This window comes from Macrotis lagotis, chromosome 6 (genome assembly GCF_037893015.1).
Source record: "Macrotis lagotis isolate mMagLag1 chromosome 6, bilby.v1.9.chrom.fasta, whole genome shotgun sequence".
NCBI classification, from domain to species: domain Eukaryota; kingdom Metazoa; phylum Chordata; class Mammalia; order Peramelemorphia; family Peramelidae; genus Macrotis; species Macrotis lagotis.
Genome location: NC_133663.1, coordinates 18,370,154 through 18,397,049, shown reverse-complemented (window position 1 = coordinate 18,397,049; position 26,896 = coordinate 18,370,154). Strand labels below are relative to the sequence as shown.

Sequence of the window (26,896 nt, the reverse complement as noted above, 5' to 3'; positions counted from 1 at the left end):
TGGGACTCATTGTTTGGATAATTTGGCATCACCATGTGCTTGTCTTGTCTTTCTTCCAAGGTACTCAAGCCACTTGAGGACATTTATATGACAAATGAGCAGTAATCCTTGCAAAATTCCTGTGGAGTTGGTAAATACATAAGTGCACAGTAAAATTTAATAAAAAATTATAAATCCATATTGGCAGAGGAAGCACTTTGCTCTCTCAGTTTCTCCTACTTCTCTGGCTGCCTCCTTTGATGAATCCTCCTTTCTGGCCCATCCCCTATGTAGCTCCTCTAGGCTTGACCTTTAATTCTTTGCACTCTTCTCCCAAAACTTTAGACCCTAGGTGAGGGCACTGACTTTCATGGCTTTGGTTACTGCTTCAGCACCAATTATTTCCAATCTACATCTGGAATTCGACCTCTTGCCTCTGCTGTAAGGCCTCCTCTCCAGCTGTCTGAAGGGTGTCTCTGTCTCACTGCTGTCCATCACCTCACCATGCAGGTTTACTCTGTAGTAGCTTTCCCTTCTTAACTTACAGACTTCTGGTAAGGGTGTCATCTGCCTTCCAGGTTTCAAAATCATGAACTATGATTTACTTTTTTTCAACCACTTTGCCACTGAGACCTGTGTCCCTTCAAACTCTTTCTCAGGTTTTCTTCTTCCTACATCCATCACCTCCATCCTGATGGAAATCAATGAAGATCTCATTTACTTGGTTGAAAGAAAAGGTTGGTTGTTAGCTAAGGGGACTGGAAATGTCACATTTTATATATATATGTATACTACCTTGCTTATGAAATTCTTTGATCCACAGCTGTAAAACATCTTGGAAGTCATCTAATAGAAAACTTTGATGAGGGAACTGAGACCCAGAAAAGTTCAATGACTTTTCCAAGGTTCTATAAGTTTTTATAAGGGACAAAGTCAAGAATTAAATCCAGCTCTTCTCATTGGAAATCCACCACTTCTATCGTCACTTTTCTGTTCATAGGACTTCTACTGGGTTCCTGGAAGACCATATTAAATTTGAAATTCTCTCCCTTGTTTTCTCCATGCCCTCCATAATCTGGTCCAAACTACTGAATAAACCTTGTTCTTCCTTACTTTTCAACACATACTCTCTGTTTCTGATGGGCTGCTCTTTCATGGTCTTATCCATGGTCATTTAACTTTTCTATGTCCATTCTTGTCTTAATTACTTTGTGCTTTTTCCTAATGGAGAGTTCTCCCTTCTTCATTTTTACCTTAATTCTAAACAACTTTATACTCCAGGGTTTCCTTAACCTTGTATGTGTGTCTGTGTACGCTACCTAATAAACACTTTGGCAATCTATTTTAATTTGGTGTGTCACAGAAGCATTCTCAAAATAATGTTTTAATTAATAAAATTAGGAAAACCAATTATATTTAAATAAAATTTCAAAAATTATTTTAAAAAAGTTCACAGAGATCTTGAAATTTATCTTGAGGACTAAGTTAAGAGCCCCCTGCTCTAGAAGGAGCCAAGGCATAAACCTCACCCAGGAAATTTACTGGAAACTAGAATAGACCAAATAACATAGTAAGTGTCTGGTGCCATGTATGAACTCGGGTCTTCCAGACTCCAGTCCCAGCATGCTATCCACTGCGCCATCTAGCGGCAACTGAAATTATAACATCAACTGGGTTAATTTAATATGCAAAAACCAGGGGATGGAGGGGCATAAAGAATGGAAACAAATTCCCTTTTCTAAAGAATAACAACAGTTATTTATATGAAACTTTAAAGTTTGAAAAGTCCTTTACAAATATCTAATTTTCTTCTTGCCACTATCCTGGGAAATCAATGTTATTATTATTCCCATTTTACAGATGAGGTAACTTGAGGCAGAAACTTTTCATGATATCTGGGCTGGACATGAACTTGGGTCTCCCAGACCCCTGGTCCAGAGCCCTATCTCCATTGTACTACCCGGCTGCCTCTGGGAGTTTCTGTTTTAATGGGGCAATACAATAACACCACAAGTAAGCAGGACAGAAGTAGAATTTGAGGGACAAAGTGCTCTAAGACAACTTGAGGATTTTACCTGCTTTCTCTGGGAGGAGGGGAAATCTGAGGGGGTTTCATGGAGCTGATAAATGAGCTTCTTGGAGGAAGAGCAGGATTCCAAAAGGACAAAATCTGAAGATTGCAAGGAACAGGGAAATGCTTTGCCTCAATACAAGGAAATGGGAAAGAGTGGAGCCCATCAGGGATCAACCCAAAGGTCATTGTGGCCAGGATGCAGAATAGACAAAGGGAAATAGTCTGAAATCAAGTTGGAGTGGCACAGCCAAACTGTCATCCAGAGAAAATGAAGAGAAAGGATTGTTAGTGGAAAGCAAAGGCTTCACCCTCATAGAGATGGAGTTCTTCCTCTTGGTCTCATCTCTTCATTGTACCTTCACTCCAGAAAGAATCTTCCCATTTCTCCTGACAACAATAGAACCATCAGATGGACCTGGCATTTCCTAAATGAACAGCGTTGTTTATCAAGGACTTTGAGACCTGGAATTGGAAAGCACAGCAGAGGAAAGCATCTAGCATTATCATTAATCAAGTCATAAGAAATTGATTGCCTCATGTTTACAGAAACATCTTGGTCGGATATTAAAGAAGTTTGGTATGCGGCAGACGGCTTGGCACTTGGCGATGAGCCCGATAGCACTGGATAAAGCCACGTTCACACGATTAATCTAAATTGGCCAGTGGGGCAGCATTAGGGTGGTCTCAGGAACCAAGGTCTGCCACACTAATGATGACACCCAGACATGAGGGAAGGAGGAAACCTGATTCTGCACCATTCTGATGTCCTTCCTTTCTCTAAGGCTTATCTTGGGACTCGATGCACAGACATTCAATGATTGCAGGATCATAGAAATGACAGCCTTCATGGACCTGAGAGATGATAAAGTCCAATTTCATTTTCTTAAGCCAGTAATGAAATCGAGACTTAGAACTGGAGGTTATTTCAATAGTAAAGAACCTTGATATATTAGTGATTATTTCTGACCATATAAATGTGCTCTCAGAATTTTGGTGTTTGCATGCCCATCCAAGAATCAGGATAAGTGAATTCAAAGTTGCCACTCATTTATATTTTAGCAAAAAAAAAATACATCCTCAAAGAATTTATTCCCAAAATGACCATTCAAAATCTATTCAAAACAGAGAACACTTGAAAGTTATGAAGAAAACCAAAACGGAAGTGCATGTGTCTGCAAAGTGGGCATACATTGATTAACAAGATATTTCTTTCTGTGACTAAGTATCAATTTCTTATAGTTCTCTTGGCCTATCAGAAAGATTTTTTTCAATCAGAAAGATTTATAGGAACAATAGTCTTCTACAAAAAAAAAATCATCCTTCAGTGCCTCCTCATGGAAAGAGTACCACAGGTTCTCAAAGGCTATGTCAGTAGGGCAGATACTATGGCAACTCCTGGCTTTCATTGCCAGTAGGTCACTAGGCTGTGGCTAATACTTTGGCTATGGTGACCTATGATAAAAGGAAGAATACAAAATTGTCCTTTAACTTTGGAAGATCATAAAACAGCAGAAGGTTCTAGGAATTATAGTCTTCAGACAAGCTGAAAATATTTAACAGTTGCTGCTTTAAATATGATGTTCTTGTTCAGTGATCAACAACCTGAAATACTCCTGCAGGAACTGAAAAAAAAAATAATGATAATAAAAAGACATAATGATAATAACATTTATATGCTATTTGCTTTCAGGCATTGTGCTTTACAATTATTATTCCATCTGATCCTCACAATTCTGCAAGATAGGTGCTTTACCCTCATTTTACAGATGAGGAAACCAAGGCAGGCAGAGTTAAATGATGTGTGACTGAGCTCAAATGCATGGTGCATTGTGATGCTCCCTAGCTGCCCTAATCAATCTGAAATCCTATCAATCTTGACAATTTTTATATAAAGTTAGAAGATGGTGAATTTTTAATTTTTTGGTTCACTGATATGATATCTGCTGCAAAGATTAAGGACATCAACAGAACTCTTCAAATAAAATCAACAAGATAATGTAATTATTTGGTAACTTCAAATGTTAAGACATGGGAGAAACTTGGTGAAAAATTTGTTGGAAGATATGGCCACAGAAGCCTCATGTCATGAATCATTGGAGGGACTTAGCATGGTGGCTAGTGAGTAACATTATCCTGATGAAAACTAAGAACAAGGGAGTAATTTCTCAATCAGCTCCCCATGTGCTTAGAGTAAAAGTCAATATCAACACCAAACTGTGAGAAAGAAGAAAAATGAAGAGTTATTATGGTGAGCAAATTGAGTTATTTAAAGAGGTCACTGCTGCCAATAAATCGAAAGTGGATTAAGGACAAGATACTACGATGAACCCATTTATTATGGAAATAGTATAAAGGTAGTGGTCATACTGAGAAGGACAAATGAGTCTAGGAACCAACTTGGACATACCGGACAAAGATAACAGGAATTTTAAGTCACAGATGCCATTGACCATTTTGAGTAGCATCTCATAAAATGAGAAGCAGTAGACAGCAACATGATTTTGCAGAAAGCATTTTGACTGAGGCCAACAGAGGGGAAATGCTTTGCACAGAGGCATAACTAGTCATGGTCTGAGGCAGGATTTAAATTCAGGTACTGCCCATTAAATAGTCACCTAACTAGCTGTTTAGAGTAAAGACTGGAAGGAAAACAAAAGAGAAATATAAAAGACAGGTCAAGATTTCTGGAATTATTTTTGCCCATCAATGGCAGTGGATCTATCACATTTGGACTCTTGACATGGAGGCATCTGATGTGATACATGAGGAAGCAGGAAACAACATTAAAAATAAAACCAAAGATGAGAAAAACAGATATATACTAGATCAACTATACACAAAAGAATGGATGGATGCTATTTTGAGGATGCTGAGATAGTGCTCTTTTGTTTGTTTGTTTGTGTTTTATTTTTTACAAGGTAATGGGGTTTAGTGATTTGCCCAAGGTCACACAGCTAGGTAATTATTAAGTGTACTGAGATCACATTTGAACTCATGTCCTCCTAACTCCAGGACTGGAGTTGATCCACAGCTGCTCTATCCACTGCACCACTTCACTGCCCCAAGATATTGCTCTTTTAATATATCCAAGATAAGGGACAGATAGTGAATAATTGGGAAAAAAACATGGACAACATGACTCGCCACAATTATGAAATACTCGTGAAATTAAAGCTATATGTGTAGTTGACAAGAATACATGGGGATAGGCACATTTCACATGTGGAATTTTAAAGCAGACCACATTTCTACAGTCACACAATTGACTAAAATGTATATTTGGATATGTGTGCATTTATATATAACATATATAGTTTATACACACACACACACACACACATACATGTAATCTATAAGCTATACACACACATTGAAAAACTTTTGATTCAATAGAGCAAAAAAATTCCTGTAAAGGGTCTCTTCCTCCCAAATATCTATCAATTACACATGTAATAGCAGAGCAAACTTTAATCACCTTTTGCTTGTTAATCTAAAAAGAGTAAAGGTCAGTGAAGAGCCAGTGTTCCAGAGTGGCCTTCTGGCGCAATCATAAAGGATGTCTTCTAGCGCTGAGTCCAGGAAGAGTTCTTTCTTGTGAATGGCTGAGGGCCTTTGGAGGCTTCTATTTGCAGGTGACATTGTGCTGAGAGTCAATCCACACAAGCAAAGAAGACCCACTGCTGGAGCTCTGCCTTTGGATTAAATCTTTGCTAACTATCTGTAATCAAAGCTTCATCAGAGGTGCAGCAGGATGTCCATGGTGGTCTGGCATCAATCCAGGTCTTCCAGCCAAGGCTGGACGATGACTTGCGGTGCTCCCAAGAGGGAATACTTGTTTAGATATGGGGTGGGCTCTGTGTCACCCCCTTTTCAACTCTGAAATTCTGGAATTTCTTCCTTTTTGTTAGGGATGATTTCTGTAATTCTGGTTACAAGAGAAAATGTCAAGGCTAACGGGCTTCAAAGGAAGTCTCCAGTAAGAGCCAGTTTCTAAAGAGTAGCAAATAACATGGATGACCATTCAGAAATGCTTTTACTAACCATGTCTAGACACTTTGCATACATGTATTTTTTTAAAGAAATAATTGTTTTATTCTTTTTGTCAATGACCACAAAGATAATGAGTTAAATCAAATATATTTCAAACCATATACACTGAAGTCTTGTGTTTACAGAATACAGTGATTCCTAGAAATGCATAATTCATTCACATCATCTCTCCTAAAAGCCCCCAAATGGATGGGCTGTCAGTCACAATCACTCTATTAGGCAGTTTTACTTAAGTGTTTAGGGGAAGATGGAATGAGGTTGGGGGGGGGGGAAGGGATGACGATGTGTGTCATTTTTGGGGAGGAGACTTGTATCCAATTAAAAATCTCCAAATGTCTTCTTTGACATTTTTCCAAACACTTGTTGGCTATTTTGGTGCTGGCCAGTTTAGCCAGGCACATGGCTCTTTTTAGGACAGCTGCATGTTTTGGGTTTTTGTCCAGCCGTCTGATTACACAGAAATGTTCCTAATTGATGCGGGTCAACAAGTGCTCTGGAACTCAGTGGGTCTTCTGAGAGAGGTGGCCAGGGGCAAGAAGGCTGAAGGGTGCACTCACAGCTGCAGGTCTTCTCGACTCTGGCCACTATAGTGGCTGCCTTAGGATTGTCAGATAAACTCAAAATTTCTAATTGTTTTATGACAAAAACAGTTTATGATTCTCCTGTCTTAATTGAGTAGGAAAAAGGGAGGAGAAAATGGGCTAAAATGGCTACTTTATTGAGCTCATCAGATAACATGAACACACACACACACACACAGCACACAGTTACCTTTCACATTGGTGCCCCACCCAGACTTTACATTTTAAGAAGAAAATTCAATTTTACTGTTAATTCAATCCTGTGTTAGTCAGGCAACAGGACTACCCATCAGTCGTTCTTGCCGGAGAGCAATTAATCTCTTGAACCACTTTTCCTCAGCTTCAGCCTTCTCAATAAATAGCTGTGATAAAGAAAAAATAATAATAAAGGAACGAATGACTTTCCTGGTTTTTCTGGGCCAAGATATGTGAATCATGGCTCCCCAGACCCAGACAGACCAACCAGACAGTTGTGTCCCTCCTCCCCATGCTCATGTGGTTGTGCGCTGAGGGGGCAGTCACTGTCCCTGCTCTGGTCCCACTCCACTCCATCTGGGGGTACCCACTCTTCTCTCCTAGCTCCTTGTCTTTTCATCATGGCAATGACCCTTTCTCCAAGTCAAGTCAGATCCAAGTATAAACCAGACTCTGATACCAGCCACAGCTCTCAGAGTGAGCCTATTTGGGCCAGTGATGACATCTTGGAGCCAGCTTGGTTCAGGGTTATTTTGGATCCCCCTCCCTCACTTCCATCCACTGGATGAGACTTGATAATGTTCTTACATTAGGATGTGCTAGAGAATTATCATCTTGGTATTTGATGGTGGTGGGGATGCTGCCAGGGTCTAGTTCCTTCTCTATGTGTGGTGGCTCTGTGGTTACTATTCCTGAGGTTGCTGGCTCCTGTTTGACTTCACCAGGCTCTGCAGGCTGGAAGACAAAACAAACCCATATCATCACAACTTGGACCACATGAGACAAGTGGGGCAAGCAAGAGCTTGCCCACTTCTTTAAGGTGCCCTTAGGATTCTCTCTGTGGTCTCAGAGGGGCAGGTTGAGGGAGTGGAAAGCTTATTAGATAGTAAACTGTTAGAGAAATATTTTCTGTTTATTTTGTAGGTGATGGGAGTGGAAGAAGATAATCTGGGAATCATGAGATTTGATTTTGAGTTCTGGTCCAGGAACAGTGGGGACCCTGAAAATGTTCCAGGGGGCTGGAGGGCATTGGGAGCTGGATTTGGAGAAGGCCCAGGACTTCTCTGGAAGTCTCCACCAAGTCACTGAGCCTCATGGACCTCTGTCCTCATGAGTTTATTGATAACAGATCAAATTTTTGAAAAACATCTGGAAATGCTCTAATGATGAAACATGTCATATTTTTACATGTTCAACCAAATTGTAACACTGAGAAGAGGGTTTTGTAGCAATTAACTAAACAGCCTGTTTATGAGGAAAAACAAAAAGATGTCAACATTCTGCCATCTCTCTGGCTCCACACTCTCTTCCATTTTCCCGGAGCCTGTATGCCCCTCTGCTGGGCAATGCCACCTGCGTTTGCCAAAGCCGCACTTATCACTCCCTACTCCCAACGCTTTTCTCACTGTGATGTGTCACCCTTTCAATCCTCCAGGTTTGGGAGCTCACCGTCACCTTGGCTTCTTCTCTCTTCCTTGCTCCCCTTAGGCCTTCATGACATCTTTCCTGTCCCCTGCTCCCCAAGATAAAATAAAATCTCGACCTCAGCACTGAAGAGCTTTAATTATCTAGCTCTTTCTCATTTCGATGACTCGCTGAGCCTCTTGTCCTTCAGGCTTCAACCACCTGGACTCCAGGAGGCCCTGGGTCTCCTGAGCCCCGTTCCACTTGTGTATGCAGCAGCCTCCTGCATTCCTGCTGTCATGTCTTCCCTGGCTGCTCAGCCATCTCCTGCTCACTGTGCCCCTCACAGCCCTATGGGCACAACTGCCTGTCGGGTGTTATTCATGGAGCTTCACAGCTGTCCTGCAAAATGGGGCCTTTGATACCAGATGAAGAAGTGGAAGCTTAGTGTGGTGACCTACTGGTGAATCACATAGCCGGAGAGTTTGAGCTGTGCGGTGGAAGCCCCATACAGGATGGCTTCAATGCACTGAAATGTGACCCCCCCCCCAAGGTTGCAGCTTTAGGGCACCCCACCTTCAGGCTGTCACCGCCATCACACCAGTGCCTCCTCTGTGGCTAGAATCCCTGGGTTTTTCTTGTAGGACTTTTTTCTACACAGTCCCTTCAGTTGCTCTTCACTTTTCCCCAAGCCCCAAGTCCTGCCCATCTCTCCCTCCCTGTCTCTCAATGACCTACTGAAAAGAAGGAAACCAGGAGAGAGGTCCCCTGGAGAGAAGTCTCCTGTCCAATCTTCATCCTTGCCCAGGCAATGCCATCTGTTGGCTCCTCAGCTCAGTGTCCTTTCTTTTTTTTTTTTTTACTTTTTGCAAGGCAATGGGGTTAAGTGGCTTGCCCAAAGCCACACAGCTAGGTCATTATTAAGTGTCTGAGGCCGGATTTGGACCCAGGTACTCCTGATTCCAGGGCCGGTGCTCTATCCATTGTGCCACCTAGCTGCCCTAGCTCAGTGTACTTTCTCCCTTCCCCCCTTCATCTCCCCTTTCTCTAGTTGCCTACAAACATGCACAATTCTTTTCTCTTGCTAACAAACATTTTTCCCTGCCAGCGCCATGTCCTCAAACTCCCACTCGGCCCATTCTTCACACTGGGAGGGGGCCAGCCTGAGGAAGTAAGGAAGTCAGTGTTCTGTCAGATGACTCAGTCCTGTTCTTGATTCTTGTGCTTGACCCTGGCTTCCCAAGTGGGCCTTGGGAATTCAGGCCCCCTGGATCAGTGTTGGAGACCTGGAAAGAAGCCACTAGCATTGGAGAACCTGGAGAGGATCTCACGGCCAACTCTGAGGCCCTGACACAAGAAATCCGCTTGCTCCATGCTGACAGGTGGGCAGCCTCTGGCCTGAAGCCCCCCAAGGCAGCTGCCCTACCCCTTCCCAGGTAGCCATTCCTGGGTCTCGACATCCCCAGGGGCTAGATTAGACTTCCTCTTATTGCACCTCTGAAGGAGGATGAGGTTGGCTAAGCATATGAAAAGTAGAGAGGGAAGGCTGTGGCCTTTTTTTTTTTTAAATCAAATGGTAGTCCTCTGAATAACTGGTGATGGTCATGGAAATTTAAGATAATCATAATATAGGTGGGAAAGGAAACAGCTCCTGACTAACTGTGTCTAATTAAGACCTAAGATGATTTTCCTACATTCTACTGACTTCAATAAACTTCCAATTCAGATTAGGGTAAGAAAATGGGCTGCTCACGAGGGTAAGGCTATGGAGCTCACTGTCTCCATCTGACAATTGTGTCTGGTGCTGCAGCTGTTACAACAGTGGCCTGTTCCACTGGAGAGAAGTCAACTGCATCTCAGGGACAGGTTTTAATGTTGAGCCTTTCCTTTCTTCCAGTCTCAAGGAAATGCCCCCTCCTCAAGAGGTAGGTGGGGGTCTAGGTCTGCTGCACTATGCAGCACAAATGAGGCCAGGGTCCTCTGGTGGGTGGGGAGGATCAACATAGTGAAATGGCTGTGGTATAAAAAACCTGGCATCAATAAGACATAAATAAATAAAATGGCTCCCAAAGGGTCTTTGATATCTTGCTTCTCTACCCCAAGAGGAGAAATGTGGACAGATCCTCCCAAGAACTCAGTTTTTAATTCTGCTGGAGAGGCAGGGGCAGCAGCAATTCTCTCCTGGGGTGGGGGGAAAAGTGGTCCTCAAGAGTTGTCTTTACCCAGAGTCCTTTCAGGAACTCAGAGTAAACTTGTCCCAAGCAATACAGGAAAGGGGAAAAAGGATTTGAACCCAGGTCCTCCTGACTCCAAGGCTGGTGCTCTATTCACTGCACCACCTAGCCACCCCATTCCATATTTTCTTTTGGGAAATTAAATGTTTCTCTTCAAATTCCATTCCTATCCTTTCGGATGCCAGTGATCCTTTCTAATCACTGTCCTATGGGGCATTTAATGTCCACTGGAGACCTTTGAGTATTAGAGGCATGACTTTAGAGAGCTGCTCCGGGTCACCCAACCAGGATGTACAATCCAGAAACAGGACTCGAACCCAGCTTGTCCTGGATCATGGCCTTCTCTCTCTGTGCTGCTACCTTTCCTTTATTCTTATATATGGGAGAGAATGGTTTTTCTTTTTTCTTCACTCCCACGCCTCCTCCTTTCTAGAGTGGATGTGTGTGGATACAGAGGTGGCACTAGCAAAGGAAATTGGGAATCAGTAGAAAGTAGCATCAAGGTGAAGGAATCATTCTTGGTGTGGGGGTGGTCAGCACACAAGAGAGGGATAAGCAGAGGCTGAAGAAGTCCTCTGGTCGTGGCAGCTAGGACGGTGCTGGCAAACTTGGGGAACACAGCTGAGGAGACCCTGAGGTGAGCCACTGCCGCTTCAATTCTTTTTAGAACTCCTGAGCATCTAAATCTGGCTCTGGACTCAGGTCCTCCTGCCTCCAAGGCCAGTACTCTGGCCACTGCACCAAGGTGCCCCTTGGCGGCCGCACCTGGGAGCAGAGAGAGAGAGAGGATACGGGAGGGAAGCTGGAGGGCTGGCCTCACTAAATGAAGGGTGTTTCTGTTGGTTGACACCTGGGTGGGTAGGGATCCATAAAACATTTATTAAGCCCTGGCTATATTTATCTGACTCTTTGCTAAGGGAGAGGATGTAATACAAGGCAACGAGACAGCTCCAGCTGGGAAGAAGGGGAGCTGGAACCTTGGGGGGAGGGAGAAGAAGAGGTCCTGCCTGGGAGGAGCCTGGGAGAGATGATCTGATGCAGCCATTAGAGGCAGCCCCTCAGAGGCGGGGGAAGGAGGCTGCCGGGCAATGGGGAAGACCTGGTCATTCGGTCCCCACAGTGGGGCTCCAGGGCAGGGGCAGAGGCTCCTCTGACCTGAGCCCCACCTGCAGAGCACGGAAGGGAGGAGCCAGCCTGGCCACAGGAGAGGAAGGACTTTAGCCTTTCTTCGTTTCTCAGCCATTGGGGCAGAGTGGGCTCTCCGTGAATGTGAACTGACTGACCGGAAGCTTCCACAGTCCAGAAAACAATCTTTGAAATAATGGACGTGCTGGAGCCTAGTCAGAGGTGCAGCTGAACCACTTGACTCTGATGGTGCCAAGGCTCCAGCCCTCTCTTCCGCACATACAATTTTGAGAGCTAAAAATGACCAAAATTTCAAAGACACAGAATACTTCTGATAAACAGAAGTCTCAAAACATGTCTTCATGATCTGTGGATACTCATTTTAGAAGATAAGGACCTTAAGAGAAAAAAATCCATTTTCCTGATGACTTCCAAGCTGTCCTTATGAGTGAGTGTGACCATGATGTGGTCAGTAGAGGTGACAGGACTTCATCATACTCCTCTTACTAAACTAGAATAAGCCCCTGAGCTGCGAGGATAGGCACCTGATGCTGTGCTTCCAGGGGTGGTCAGGCTTCAAGCCTGGGAGAGGGAATGATCAAGCATCATCCACACCTTTCCTTCCACTCACAGATTTGTTGGGAAAGGCTGAAAAGACAGCACCTCCTGGAGGGTCAGCAGCCCAACTCATTGGCCAGTCCAGAATTCTCACCTTTTGGCTAGCATGCCATTTTAAACTAAAACTCAAACCATGTTAGCATTGGGGTTGCCAGCACTATTGGTCAGCTGGAGCCCAGACCCCCCTCAGCCGTTCTCCCAAGCGCCACCGTCCTCATCAGCACAGACACTAGGAGGCCAAGGTTAGGGTTCCCCTCCAGGCCACCCCACAATGGCTGGGGCAGAGAGGAGGGAAAGCTTACCTTCTTGACTTCTTTGCTTGATCTGAACGTCTGTTGAACAAAGCAGTCGCTCTCGATTGCTTCTATTTCTTTGACTCGCTTCACTTGCTCTCCTAGGGTGGCTGGGTCTGCGAGAAGAGGGTATACACTGTCAACATAGATCAGGGGAAGTTTGTGAGCCAGGCTGTGTCGACACAATGTTTTCTGAAGACTTTTATTACTTATGAACAAAGTTGACCTGTCATCCAGGGCAGACTGATGAGGCCTAAGACTAAAAGTCAAGCAAGGGCTTCATTGGAAGTGGGAAATTTTCTGAAAAAGTATCACCATAGGCAGTGGTCCCGGGGGTGGGGGGTGGTGGGAAGAGGAGTCTTGTGTTAATCGTGTGGGAGGATATTTAGTTCTTTCATAAGCTAAGTCAGTGGGAAAGATTCGCTTTCTGGTCCACAAACCACATCATGGATTGTGCATGCTAGCTTGGGCAATAAGATGGTGAATTAGCAGCTACCATGGTCTTGGCATTGGCACTTAAAAACTGTCAGGTGATCCATGGCATTAGTGTTAGCTCTGATGAGGGAATCAAGATATGTCCATCCAATAAGTCAAGATATTAAGAACAGGCTATATGCAACCACGGTAGATTTTTAAAAAAAGATCTAAAGACAAGTTCAGCTTTAGACACTATTTTTAAAAAGGCATTTTTAGTTTTTTGCATCTCAAATTTTTCTGTATAAAACAAATCCCTTGATCAGTTACAATGGAAATGACCTCAAATAAAAAAAATGAATAAAAGTTATGGTTTTTATTTTTCTTTATGAAATTTCTCTACCAGACCTACAAATAATAAATTTCACAAAGACAATTCTAAACCCTAGGGGCAATTTTATTTTCAAACCACTCTACAGTATGGTTGGTGTGAGAAGAAGGGGGAGGTGATTTCATCAGCATTGGATATTCCCTCCACTGAAAAAGAGGCAATTCCTGCCTTTCTTGGATCCCATTTTCAAAAGTCATCACCTGGTGGTCAATCTTCTGGTGATGACTGCTTGCACTGAGATCCTGGACTTGAACATTTTCTAGCTTGCTCAGACCCTCTAGACTGTGCTAGCTTTAGTTCAAGCCCGCCAGTATAAGGCTCAGGAGTAGAACGTCAGTGGAGGATCCTATCCCCACATGGTAATACTAATATACACACCCTGACAAAATCCTGATTTATAAGGAAATGCCATTACCTATGCTGTTTTACATGACCCAGTTCTTGGGGCACGAATGAGTCTTAATTAGTCAGTCTGGCGTCATTTCCCAATCACTAATAATGAGATGAGAATCAGTAAGACTATTGTGGAAATGCCGAGTGATGTGAATTCATGGTTCTCCCTCTGCTGGGAAAATAAGTCAGATTTTCTCATTTGGGTTTGCAGCATGCTTCTCCAGATGTCGGGGTGAGCTCCCCAACAGATCTGGTCAGCGAAGGCTGGTTGTGTCTGTGGTTCTGCTGCTGGGCACTCCTCCTGGTATCCTGGCAGAACTTGGTCATAGGGTCAGAATGCTTAAAGAGCTAACAAAGGGAGAGACCAGGAGAAAGATGGGATGTAGGCAGACTATAAGGCAACGGAGTGATATCTTCTTTGGACTTTTGGAGAAGTCAATTCAGAAATAACAGAGTGACAGGACAGATAGGAGAGGGCTAGATCACTCACTCTAAGATATGAAAAATAATTCAAAGCCAGCCTACAGCCTTTTAGTATGGAAGCAACTGTACCAAGAGTAGGAAAGCTTCATTAACATATTTCTGACTAAAAAGGACATCTTCTGCATGAATTTTACCTTTTCGGTTTTCTAAGAGCTTAACTTTCTGGTATCTGAAACATTAACTTACAAAAGAAGCTCCCTGTGGTCCTGGATACAGAGTAGTGGTGCTGGCACTGGCTGCCTCAAATTCCTGTCTGAACATTTGCTTTTGCTTTCAGGAAAGTCCATGATTGTAATTTACAATTCTGCCATTTAGGCGATGTTTGGTAAACACCAAAATTCTAGAGAATGCCAACACCTTTAATAAAAGCATTGAATGGGGCAGCTAGGTGGCACAGTGGGTAGAGCGCCGGCCCTGGAGTCAGGAGTACTTGAGTTCAAATCTGGCCTCAGACACTTAATAATTATCTAGCTGTGTGGCCTTGGGCAAGCCACTTAATGCCATTTGCCTTGCAACCCCCTCCAATAATAATAATAATAATAAAAAATAAAAATAAAAGCATTGAATATATGGAAAAATATGGAAACTTTTAAAAACTGGCCATCATTTAAATCTTATGCATAAGAAATTTCTTTTTTGAACAATTGAATTCATCAGACCTGACCTGAAGGAATAAACCAGTAACAAAATTAGTGACAGAACCAAAATCACAGAAGGCTTTGAGAGTGACATCAGCGACATTAACATGGTAAAAATGGCCTGGGAGGAAGCACAATCCATTAGCGTGTGAGACTTTTTGACAAACACATTATTGGTGGATAAAATGACTTCCATATGTTGTTTGTCAGATGTCAGTAGAAGGGATATGCATTTCATAGTAAAATCAAAAATAATGGAGTCAGAAAGCTAAGAGGCTACAGACAAAAAATCAATACAAACTCACTGCACAGCAAATCCTTTTACTCTCTTCACAGTGAAAAAACAAAATTAAATATTTCATTAGTTATTGTTGAAGCTATTTTTATATAAAAATAAGGCTCTTCCTGCCTATAGGAAATAAGCTTTCAACATTATGAGTAATTTCAGATAATGCAACAAGAACAGTTAGATTTATTTTTAAAATATTAACAAAATTAACATATGCTTGGAAATAGTTCATAAAAATGACAGGGATCTAATGCAAGCCTTCATTGTGTTAGTCTTTATGTTTTTTTTTTATGGATAGATAACATGTATAAGCTTAAACTGGACAGCAATGTTCTACTGAAAACAGCAGATGGCATTATCAGACAAGATGTCATAGGAAAAAAGTCAACAAAAGTATTAGGGAAAAGCACCCTATTTAAACAAATACATATTGAAATTTGAGCATCAATTGACTCAGAATATTAATATTTAATGATTTTCCCCCAAATTAAATATGCTTCACAGAATCATAGTATTTTGGCCAAACAGTTTATCAAGTTAATTCTCATGTTATTTTTTTCTTTGTCCTGGACAAATGATGATTTTTATTAGTGTATTCTTAAATATACTGCCAGAATGATACAAATAATAAAAAAAAAGAGTTATTTTTAGATTGAGTTATTTAATAATGGAAATGTCTTAGAAATTTCTCAAGGGTATAACTTAGCCATTAAAAACAGTAACTGGTTCAAATCAATTGGAAAAGTTTTCTTTGTGTGTTTCGAGTGATTTATAAATTCTGAGAATAAAAGGATAACTAACTTTTACGCTCCTGTGGCACTTTGCTGATTTTTTTTTGGGGGAAAATAATTGATAAAAGTCCCATGAAGAAGATGTTCCATGAACTTAAAAAAGTTTTTTAATAGCTATATTTTAGTATAATTGATTTTACTAAAATTGATTTTATTCATCATGTGATATATATATATATGTATTTATTTTATACATTTAAAAATATTATTCTGAGGAATCCATAGACTTCATCAGACTGCAAAAGGGGTCTACAACATAATTAAAAGGTTAAGAACTCCTGCCACAACACTTATTTGTATTGAAACAATTGGTGTTCTGTCTTTTAATAAGATAGTTCTCCTCTAAACATTTTAAGAATCTATGATTCCATCAGTGGGGATGTTGCCTTTATCAAATCAGATTTCAGACCTCCCACATAACTTAGTAGATGGTTTCTAAGAGTTTCTGTCTGCAGCCTAGATGTGGGTCCTGTGAAACCAGCTGGACCTTCAGAGGAGACATGTGGAATCTGTCCCTGGGCCATGCCTGCCAGAGCTCACACTCCATCAGCACAGTCATAGAGAAAGCAAAGTCACCATATCCATTTTGAGGCACCCAAGAAGGATTTCATACTGCTTCTTTTAAAAGTATAATATGTTAATAAAACAAAGATGTGGAATAATTCTAAGGACAAATCTCAGTTTTGGGGAGAGAGAGAAAAAGAAATGCCCCTCCCTGAGTTTTCTTTAGAAAGGTGTGGGATGACCTGGTCCTTAGGGCCACGGGTTTTGTCTGTTTTTTGTTTGTTCCAAAGGAGGGCTCAGTGGTTGGTAGGTTAGTTAGTTGGTCTATCAAGAAAGGTTGTTTTGGGTCAATTACTTTAGTCTTGTCCAACTCTTTATGACCTTCTTTGGAGTTTTCTAGGAAACATATTGGAGTGGTTTGCCACTTCCAGCTCATTTGGCAGATAAGGAAATGGAGACAAACAAGGTTAAGTGATTTGGCCAGGGTCAAGCAGAGACTGGATTTGAACTTAGGTCTTCCTGACTCCAGTCCCACTGTGCCACCTGAAGAGATGAATGGGGGAGGATCAAATGATATTTATAGATAGTTCTCAAAAGAAGAGTTGTAAACTATTAATAATCATCGAAAATGCTCCAAATCATGAATAATAAGAGAAATGCAAATCAAAGTACTTCGAGTTCTCACCTCATACCCAGAAAATTGGCAAAGGTAACCAAGGATGGGGATAGTTAATATTGGAGGGGAAGCTGGGCACAAGAGGGCACTGTCAGTGGAGCTTTGAATCATACCACCAATTTGGAAAGCAATTTAAAATTAAGCAAATAAAGGAACTAAAATATTTATATCCTCTGACCCAGAGATTCCACTAAAAGGTATATGCCCCAAAGAAGTCACACCTAAAAGTGCTTAGAGCAGCACTTTTTCTTCTAGTCAATGATGGAAACAAAGTCATTGCCCACTCTTTGGGGAAGATAGATGTTAGTCTGTAAAGGTCTTGGAACGTTACTATGTTGTAATATGATGATTAGAAAGAAGCATGGAAAGATTTACATGAACTGATGCAGAGTCAAATGAGCAGAACACAGAAAACACTATCACCTCAATGTAAATGTCAAGAAATACAAATACAAAAATGCTGAAAGTAAACGGGACAGAATGACTAAGACCATCTTAGTTCCAAAGAAGAGATAGGAGAAGACTTCTTCCCCAGCTCTTTTGCAGAGAGCAAGTCCACAGCTGTGGAATACTGTATATACTTTAAAATTTTTTCCCAAATATGCAGTCTTTCTGATTGTTCCTCTTTCTCTCTAATTCTTTCTGATATGAAATAGTTCTCTGGAAGGGAAGTAGCTGAAAGATACTGGGAAAAATTAAGACTATGTCAGGTCAAAGGATAGCAGCTAAAATTATTTTTTAAAAAAAGAAATTAGTGGGATATAAAATGAAAAAAACCCAGTTTTGTAAATCTGTAAGCAAGAATTTATAAATCACTCTTGAAAGCAAGAAGGCATAAGTATATAGAATTTGTGAAAAAGTAGGCTGAACAAAACTAATCATCACATGTGTTACTTTATGATTTAAATTTTTTAAAAATTTTGTTTTATTTAAAATTTAATATTGAATATCAGTACATTAACTAAAATTACTGGGTGTTTTTTGGATATTATTAACTCATTTTAGTCGAGTCTGACTTTTTGTGACCCTATTTGGGGTTTTCCAGGCTGAGATACTGGAATGATTTGCCACTTCCTTCTCCAGTTTGCTTTACAGATAAGAAAACTGAGGTAAACAGGGTTAAGTAACTTGCCCAGGCTCACACAGTTGTTAAGTTTTTGAACCCCATTTTGTCTCTGGTCTTTCTGACTCTAAGCCACTGCCACTCTTCTGGCTGTTAATTGTTTACATTTAAATTAATTAAGGTAGCACAAACACATTTTAAGTTACTATCTCTAAATCTTCATTCATTCTAATTCAAGTCTCTTCTAATGTGACTACAGTTGGTGTGAATGCATTGTTTTGTTCTCCCCTACCTGCTTTTGTATTTTTCAAAAGTTTTATTTTGTTGTATTTCCCATACTTGTTGGTATGAACTGCCTTAAAAGTATTCTATTACATTAATGCCATAATTTATTTGCTACTCTGTTGTTGGATAAGACTTTTTCTAATTTTTAAAAAATTATATTAAATATTTATGAAAATACATTACATGAAAATAAAATTACATGAAAAAGGTATGAAAATATTTGCACAGATAGCTTTTTGTTATTTTTGTTAACACTTTCAGTGTAAATTCCGAATGATGCCAGACAGCTCTCTGAAAAGACTATAAGTTTGCAATTCCCCTAGTAATGAATAAGTGTACAGGTTCCTCCACAATTGATATTGAGTTCAAATGCTTTCTTGAGTTATTGCTGCACATTTGACAGGTGTGAGGTTGTATCTCAAAGTTCGTTAACTAGGTTAAACACAAACATGAAACTTTGCTATCAAGTGTTCCTTTGAAGTGCTTTTGTCACTCGGCACAGTCGTGGTGACTCTGGAGCAGCAGGACTTGCCTTATGTTCACTGGTGATGTGGCTCTAGTGTACCAGGGAGGAACCTTTTTTTTGGTGGGGTAAATATCAGCACAAAAGATTACACTGTACATCAAGTTAGCTTTTCATTTAATGAGCAAGAAAGCCCACCACTGTTTCTCTCTGCTCCAGGGCTGCACTGTCTGCACTCAAGTCATTCCTATCGGGGTCTAGGAAGCTGTCTGGCTGGAATCCTTAGGCCAGTGGTATCTGCATGTGGAACTCTCCCAGCGAGACAATCAGGTAGGGCTGGGGGGGACTCGATCGATATGTCATCCAGTTCCTTTATTTTACAGATGGATCAATCAATCAGCAAATACTTAGGAACTGTTTACTTTGCTAAACCCCTGGGATTGAAAGAAAAGCCAACAACAGATGATGTGACAGACCCCCACAGGTAGAATCTGCTTCAGAGAGTTTATGGGAAAACTGGAATGCAAATTTGTGTCTTCTGACTGGTACAGGGCAAACAACACTTCACAATAGCAGTTCTGGGAGTTGCTAAGGGACCTCCGTCAGTTCTGCCAGTCCTGCCTTCTCTCCCCAAAAGATTAAATTCCTTGAGATGATAAACCATATCTATATATATTACATACATATATATTATATTATATTTGAGCAAGTTGAATGGATCACCTCCATTCCTGACCCCAAGTCAGCTCACAAGGATGAAGGAGCCCCAGACTCCATTAGTAAATAGGAGGACTAGTCAAGGGTACTGGAAGAAGCCTCTTGGCAACCTGGGTGGACCCCCTGCACAGGATGCACAGGATGAGGAAGACCCGACATCACTGAGAAGAGATCATGGATTGCTGGAAGAGCAGAATGAATGCTTATGGCTCTTAGAGTCTTGCCTTATTAAGAATTCAAAAACATCTACTGACCAATCGAATGAAGTCTTTTAAACTATAAGGGAAAATGTCATGAGATAAAAATTTTGTTTTTAGAAAAAATTTAAAGTGTATCCTGATAGCTTTAAGGATTTCAATAAGGTCAGTTCTTCCATATAAACTCTGATAACTTTGCTCATAGCTAAAGGGATTGTATATAACTTTCTTTAATGTTTCCATGTGAAAAATATAAGCTGGAGTTTATCCGTAAGGTTGAGCTATTAAGATAGAGGGCTTACAATGAAAAGTGTGAGTGTGTGTGTGTGTGTGTGTGTGTGTGTGTGTGTGTGTGTGCATGCGTGTTGGTCACTATTGAGGAGAAAACGTTGAGCAGACCAAGATGGCAGGCTGCCTCGGGAATGAAGATGAGGATGATGGTGAAGGTAACAGACATTTATAAACTGCCTTATGTGAGCCCATTGGAACCTCACCACCTCCTCAGACCCGCAGGTGAGCAATGGCATTTTGGCAGTTATTTCTGTGAAGACCAGTTCTAAAAGAGGTGGACCGCCGCTGGGAATTGTAGGAGTTGGGGAAAGGGATGGATGTTGGTGGTGTTGGAGAGGAGGAACTGACAAGGCTTGGCAACTCATGTGCATGTGTGTGTGCATGTATATTTGTGTGGTATGTGCATGTATGTGTGGCATACAGATATGTTATGTGCAAGTTGTATAGGTACGTGTGTGTGTGTGTGTATGTGTGTGTGTGTGTGTGTTATCTCTGAGTGGTGGTCAGGGAGAGGAGAGAGAAGAGGTCCAGCAAGATCTACAAGATTCTGAGCTTGAATTCCAAGCCAAGGTCTCACTCTTTTCTTTCTGTACTGATATTGATAATCCCCTTCTAAATATTTGGATTTTTAATTTTAATTTTCATAATTATGGCTCTTATTCACTAGAAAAATCAACAACTTTTTTGTAGTGACTAACCTCTGTTTTCTTCCTACCACCTGGACGGATACCCCATATTAAGTAATAAATGCCACTTCCCCTTTACTTTCTCTAACCCTACTTTTCTATAAAGTGAAAGAGAACATACACAGTCTAATTTCCCCTTGAATTCTGAGTGGTCCTCTATCCAGAAGACCCAAGAGTCTTTATGGATGAAGACTTTTCAAAGGACAATGTATATTCCACTTAGACAAAATCTCCAGAAAGCATTTTTAAATGCATAATTACTAGACAACCTGGGCATCAGTAAGCCTAGAAACACTTCAGTCACTGAAAGAATCAATCACTTTGAAATAAGAATTACTTATTTTTGTATTAACAAAAGCCCATGAAACCTGTTCTGAATCTGGCTAAGACCAAACAGGAAATCTCACTAGTTCTTTTCCCCAGTCTTCTTCAGAGAGTCTGAAGCTGTTGGGCCCTGCCTGTGTCTATTTTGGTTTGTTTATGCTTTATTCTTAAAGGAGGTTTAAGAATACTCTTTTTTCCTGTAAGGAAGTAGTTGTTTTAGAATCAAAGGCTACCAAATGATTATAGGATAAGAGATTGTAATTTCCCACAGAACAATCAGAACTGGAAATTTAATGATGAAACTAAATGGACCTCTGCTATGCTTTCTTTGTATAGCTCACCTGGTCACATCAAAACTAACTTTTGGGTAAAATTCCAATGGTTCCCCACTCCATGGTCTTCAAATAGTTCAGTCCCATGGACTTGCTTTGTCCAGGCTGGAGGTGATGATAATCAATAGAGGTTATTAGGTCTAGGCTTATAAAGGGCTGAGGGAGAACAAGTCATTTAAAGCTGTTGGGCGTTTTCCTTCTTGGAACAGGCAGAATAAAGGACTCCGGCTCGAGGTGCCCTGCATCACGAGGGCAGAAGACAGACTCGGACATGGCAGTTGGCTGTCCATTTCCATTCTGGCATTCTTTCTGACTCTAATTAAAATTCTATAGATGGACGAGCTGCCGGTTCCCTGGGCTGGGCAGGGCGTGCTGTCTGCCAGCCATCTCTGACACCCCGTAACCACGCCGGCGGTCTGTCAGGAGAGCCGGGCAGACTCTGGAGGGCCCGCTGCACTTGTCGCTGGGGCCAGTAGCACAGCTACGCAGCTCTTTTTTCTCAGCACACAAAAGCAAGATATGTAATTCGATGCTCAATTTACCCTTGTCTCGTAGGAGATTTTCCCCCGCTAATTGATAGAAATTAAGCCATTAATCAAGCCACTAGCCATCATTCAACCCAGGGAAGATGAATACAAACTTTCATCATAACCACCTTCCCCATTTTAGTGTTCATTAGCATTAATTTTTAATGCAATTATGCTATTCTTTTACGCTGAGCTCATAAATTACTGCTCTTTTGTTGCTGGCTGGCCTTGTAAAATCCAAAGTAATGCTTTGTGCTCTGATCTTAAAGGCAATTACTGGGTTCTTCTGTCTTTTATATCTTTGTATCCCCAATAACCTTTATACACCATGAACACCCGTAGCTGCATATGTATTTTAAAGTTTTGGTATGGAGACTTACATATGTCTGCATATTGAAACATTTCCATTACAATATACATGTAAAGACAGAAATAAAATCTCACCCATTCATCTGGTATTGATTCAAATATATTTAAAACAGCAAGTGTTCTTATGATCAAAAATTAAAGAACTCATGTATTATATCCCACTTTTTAATAAAAATTAAGGTATTTTTTGAACTATGAAAGAACAATGATAATAAAAATATTTGTAAGGCAGCAGATTGAGTTAAATAAAAAATAACCTTCTTTACTTTGGACTATTATCTCATGTATATACCTATACAAAATGAAGTTGTATTCATTCTTAAAAATCACTGAATTTTTTCTTCTGCAACATATTATTTAATGATATTGGAGAGATATAACACAACAGTAGGCTCACTGTGTACATATGCATGCCTTTGGAGTACAACTTCTACCTAGAGGTTTAGTAGAAAGAATGGGGAAGGTCCTGCCTGGAGCTGACATTTGTGAAGCCCATGACCTCAAGCTTTCAATCAGTCAACAAGTCTTTATTAAGAGCTTACTAGGAGCCACACACTGTGGAGAGTCAAAGAAAGGCAAAACCCCCATAAACCCCCCAAACAGTCCATGACCTCCAGGATCAGCCATCCTTAGGGAGTAGGAGGAAGGCAGGCCAATAAATAACAAGGTAAGTCAGAGATAGAGAGTGAGAGTAAAAGGCACCAGCATCTGGGAACTCTCCCCATAATCTTCTCTAGGGTTTTAAGAGCCAGGGGACTGTTCTATTCCAGTCATGTGGTAGCTGGAGAAAATGTTTGGGCTGATCAGCGTGTCTCCTCTGAGAGACCTTCCCCAGATTATAGATTGAGAGAGGTTTTGAGAGAACATTAAATTCACAATTTCTTTTATAAATGAGGAGATTGAAGCCCCAGATGCTAAATCCAAGTTACAAAACTGGGATCTATGCCATCTCTTTTGATGCTCTCTATTTTAGCTGTGGACATACTTTCTTATGAGGAGCTCCTTGAGGAGAGGTCTCCTTGGGATCCTCTTAGTAGATAACTGGCTCTCATTGAATGAAGGTAGTCTCCCTTCAAGGACCATGTCATAGACCTGGGGGAACTGTCTCTAAGAAGAGCCGCATTGAAGTGATATGGCTGCTGGGGTTACCCTCTGCAATCTTCACTCCTGGAGATGTGTTTCCAGGGTTGTCTAACATGAGAGAAGGGGACCCAGAAAGCTTTAGGAAGACCTCCTTTCCAATACTAGCTTGCCTGTAGCCACCCAAAGCCCAGCAGACTCCTGAGTCTTTGCTCCCACTGCCCAGGTCTCCTCTCCCTCCTTGCCCACCTCTTCCTCTTCTCTGGAGATAACCTGGAACTTGACTCCACAATCATCAGCACCTGGATATGCAGGGAGTCACCAACCACAGTCCTGGTAAAATGGGAATATCTGCTGGTTGCTATCACCTGCAGACCCTCACTGGGTCATTTCATCTTACTTCTCTCAGAGGCCTCAGTTTCCCTAATTAGAAAGTAAGACAAGAAGTCCTGCTAAGTGCTGGGAATACAACAAGAAGCATTAGCCCCTGCCCTCAGGGAGCTTACATTCTAATTTTTAATTTTTTAAATTTAAGGCAATGGAGTTTGAGTGACTTGCTCAAGATCCCCACAGCTAGGCAATAATTAAATGTCTGAGATTTGGACTCAGGTCCTCCTGACTCCAGAGGCAGTACTCTATCCAATGCACCACCTAGCTGCCCCAAGGAGCTTACATTCTAATGGGGTCACAGTATGAAGTCTGGAAGAGCATGAAGACCCCGTGGGCCTAGGCTTTTCATGAAAAGGAAGATTCTGGGAGGCATGACCAAGAAGAGGAAGGGGTCCAAGGGGAGAGGAGACTTGAAAAGACTGGGCAAAGTGGAGAGTCCCAGAGCAGGGTGGCACCTGTGAATGCTCCATCCCCTTCCACAATGGCAGCAGGCATCATTCTAAAAATCCAGAAGGCCCTGGCTTAAACCATGGTCACAGGCAATGTAAAATGGCCTTTTGTGACAAACTTTGTCCATATTGAACTTCCATTTGCAAGAGAAATTGATTTTCTGGATGAGATTCAGGGGCCTGAGCAGCTTCTAAAGGCCAGCCCAAGCACACCAGGAAGTTGGTTGGTTACCTGATGACTCTGCCTTCAGAAACTTCCAAGTTCCAAAACCAAAGGGAAGAAGCTCCATCTAGAGATACTTAGGCTCTCTGGGTAAAAACCTTGGCTATGAGGTTCAAAGTTATCAAAAGGTAGAGAATTCTATGTCTCAGGAAATCAGAATTAAAAATCTGAATGCATGATCATATGTTTTTACCTTTGTCCTTCTAATTACCTTTTACATATCACAAACACCCTGCTTTTGTATCTACATTTTGGTACGTTTATATGGATAATGTATATGTCACCTGGAAAACCTCAAAGTTCTGTACTATTGTCAACTCTCAATCTTCCATGGATCTGAGATCCTATTCTGTGGCTACTTCTTTGAATGACGCATATCACAAACCTGCTACAATTCATCCTTTGTGACTTCTGGTCTAGGTCCTCACATCAATTCAGAACTGGGGCTCAACTCAGGTAGAGGGAGATATGATTTAACAATGGAATTTTAGGTTTAAAAGAAACATCTCTAGTCATTAAGCAAATTTATGAATTATTGAGATGATGGGATCTTTCAAGATCAAATGAAAAATACAATATGAAAGTTATACTTTATGGAAGCTTCTGAAAATCATAAAGGAAATTAATATTACAAACAACAATGTTTTTTTAAATGGAGAGGAGGTGTGTAACAGAGCAATAATGTTGTGAGAAAAAAAAATACAATGCTTGCTCAACCAGAACCAACCCAGTTGGTATAGCAGGAAGAACATGGGGGAGAGAGAAGTCCATTGGAAAAAGAGGGCTGAGGTCAAGATTCCTAAAAATAACTGTTTTTTTCTTTTTGTAAGGCAGTGGGATTAAGTGATTTGCCCAGGGTCACACAGCTAGGCACCGTATTTCCCCATATTATAATAAGATGTTCCCATGTATTAGGTGCACCTTAATTTGGGGGCCCAAAATTTGAAAAAATGTATTTCATAAAGTTATTGTAAGTTTTATTCATCATGAAATTCAAAGACTGTTTCTGCTCAGAGCTTTCAGACATCTTTTGGGCAAGTCTTGTGGTGCATGGATGCATGCTTAATCCATTCTGTTTCATGAACATGAAGCACCTATGGTGTCCTCCTTTGAAACCAGTCACTTCTTTTTTTTTTTTAATAGTCATTCTTCCAGCCTCCTACTGAATGATCATTTTTGGACACAGGAATTCCAATGGCCCTCTCCTCTTCCATCCATCTCTTCAATTCCCTCTCTGAGGCCGTTTGGCTTCCTTGCTTCTCATGGCTTTCTTCTGCCAGGGCATTTTCCGTCGTCTGGTTTCTTCTTCCTGTAGCCAGTCTCGGATTGTTTTCTCAGTTGGAGGAGGCCCAGTAGCACAATTTCCATTCACTTTTGCAAATTGGATCCCTTTGAACTTGAATTCAACACTGTACAAAATTCTTTGCTGAGCCATTTTTGGAAAGAATGTGGCAAAACATAACCTAATATACCAGTAACAAATACAAAACAATAAGCACAAAAACAAGCATGAAAAAGCAAGAAATGCCAAGTCAAAAAATCTACCGAAATTTAGTAAGATGCTACCAGTTTTTAGACTCCAAATTTTTCGAAAAGGGTTCATCTTATACATGGGGAAATAGGGTCATTTTTAAGTGCCTGAGGCTGGATTTGAACTCAGATTCTCCTGACTCCAGGGCTGGTGCTCTATCCATCTTGCCTCCTAGTTGCCTCCAATAAAATAACTTTTAAAGTAGGGCTAGACCTCAGTGAAAAAGTTCATTCTTCCTTTTTAGTGATAACTGAATGGGAAAGCAAAACCCGGGCTCCTTTCTCAAGATGGTGTTGTGTACATTTCTAAAGCAGAAACCCCACTCTGGAAGGGGAAGTTCTGGATCATAACACATTTATCAAGACTCAAATCACTATCTTTAATTATACAAATTAACATCTGGATGTGTTTCATCAATCTGGTTTAGAGAATACACCTCCAATGAGGCAGATTACAAAGGCATCAACACTAGGTGTAGCCTACCGATGGTGTATGTTGTGCCTACCAACTGAAAAAAAGCTTTATTTCATTTTCTTTTGTGGTTCTTTGAAAGGAACAAAAGCTAGTCCTCTTGGGCAAGTAGGTGGCACAGTGGAGTCAGGAAGACTTAGGTTCAAATCTGGCCTTAGACACTTCCTAGTTGTGTAACTCTGGGCAAGACCCTGAATCCTGTTTGCCTCAGTTTCCTTATCTGTCAAATGAGCTGAAGAAGAATCAATGCCAAGAAACCCCACATGGGGTCATGAAAAGTCAAGCCTAAAACACAACAGCAACTAGTCCTCTTATGTTCTTCATGATATAGATGCTGATTACTAATAGGCCACATGAATGAAAGTG

General features: G+C 41.1%; 1 protein-coding gene across 1 annotated transcript in view; it reads right to left on the bottom strand.

The window, feature by feature from the left end:
- Nucleotides 1-6,174: 6,174 nt before the first annotated feature.
- The window catches only part of RSRC1 (arginine and serine rich coiled-coil 1), a 367,121-nt gene continuing 346,399 nt past the window's right edge, over nucleotides 6,175-26,896 (bottom strand). Inside the window, exons 11-13 of the mRNA XM_074192717.1 lie at nucleotides 12,563-12,669; nucleotides 7,468-7,614; nucleotides 6,175-7,046 (exon numbers count right to left, since the gene is read on the bottom strand). Coding sequence (XP_074048818.1) covers nucleotides 6,954-7,046; nucleotides 7,468-7,614; nucleotides 12,563-12,669 — 347 coding nt within the window. The 3' untranslated portion in view covers nucleotides 6,175-6,953. The remainder of the gene's footprint in view (nucleotides 7,047-7,467; nucleotides 7,615-12,562; nucleotides 12,670-26,896) is intronic.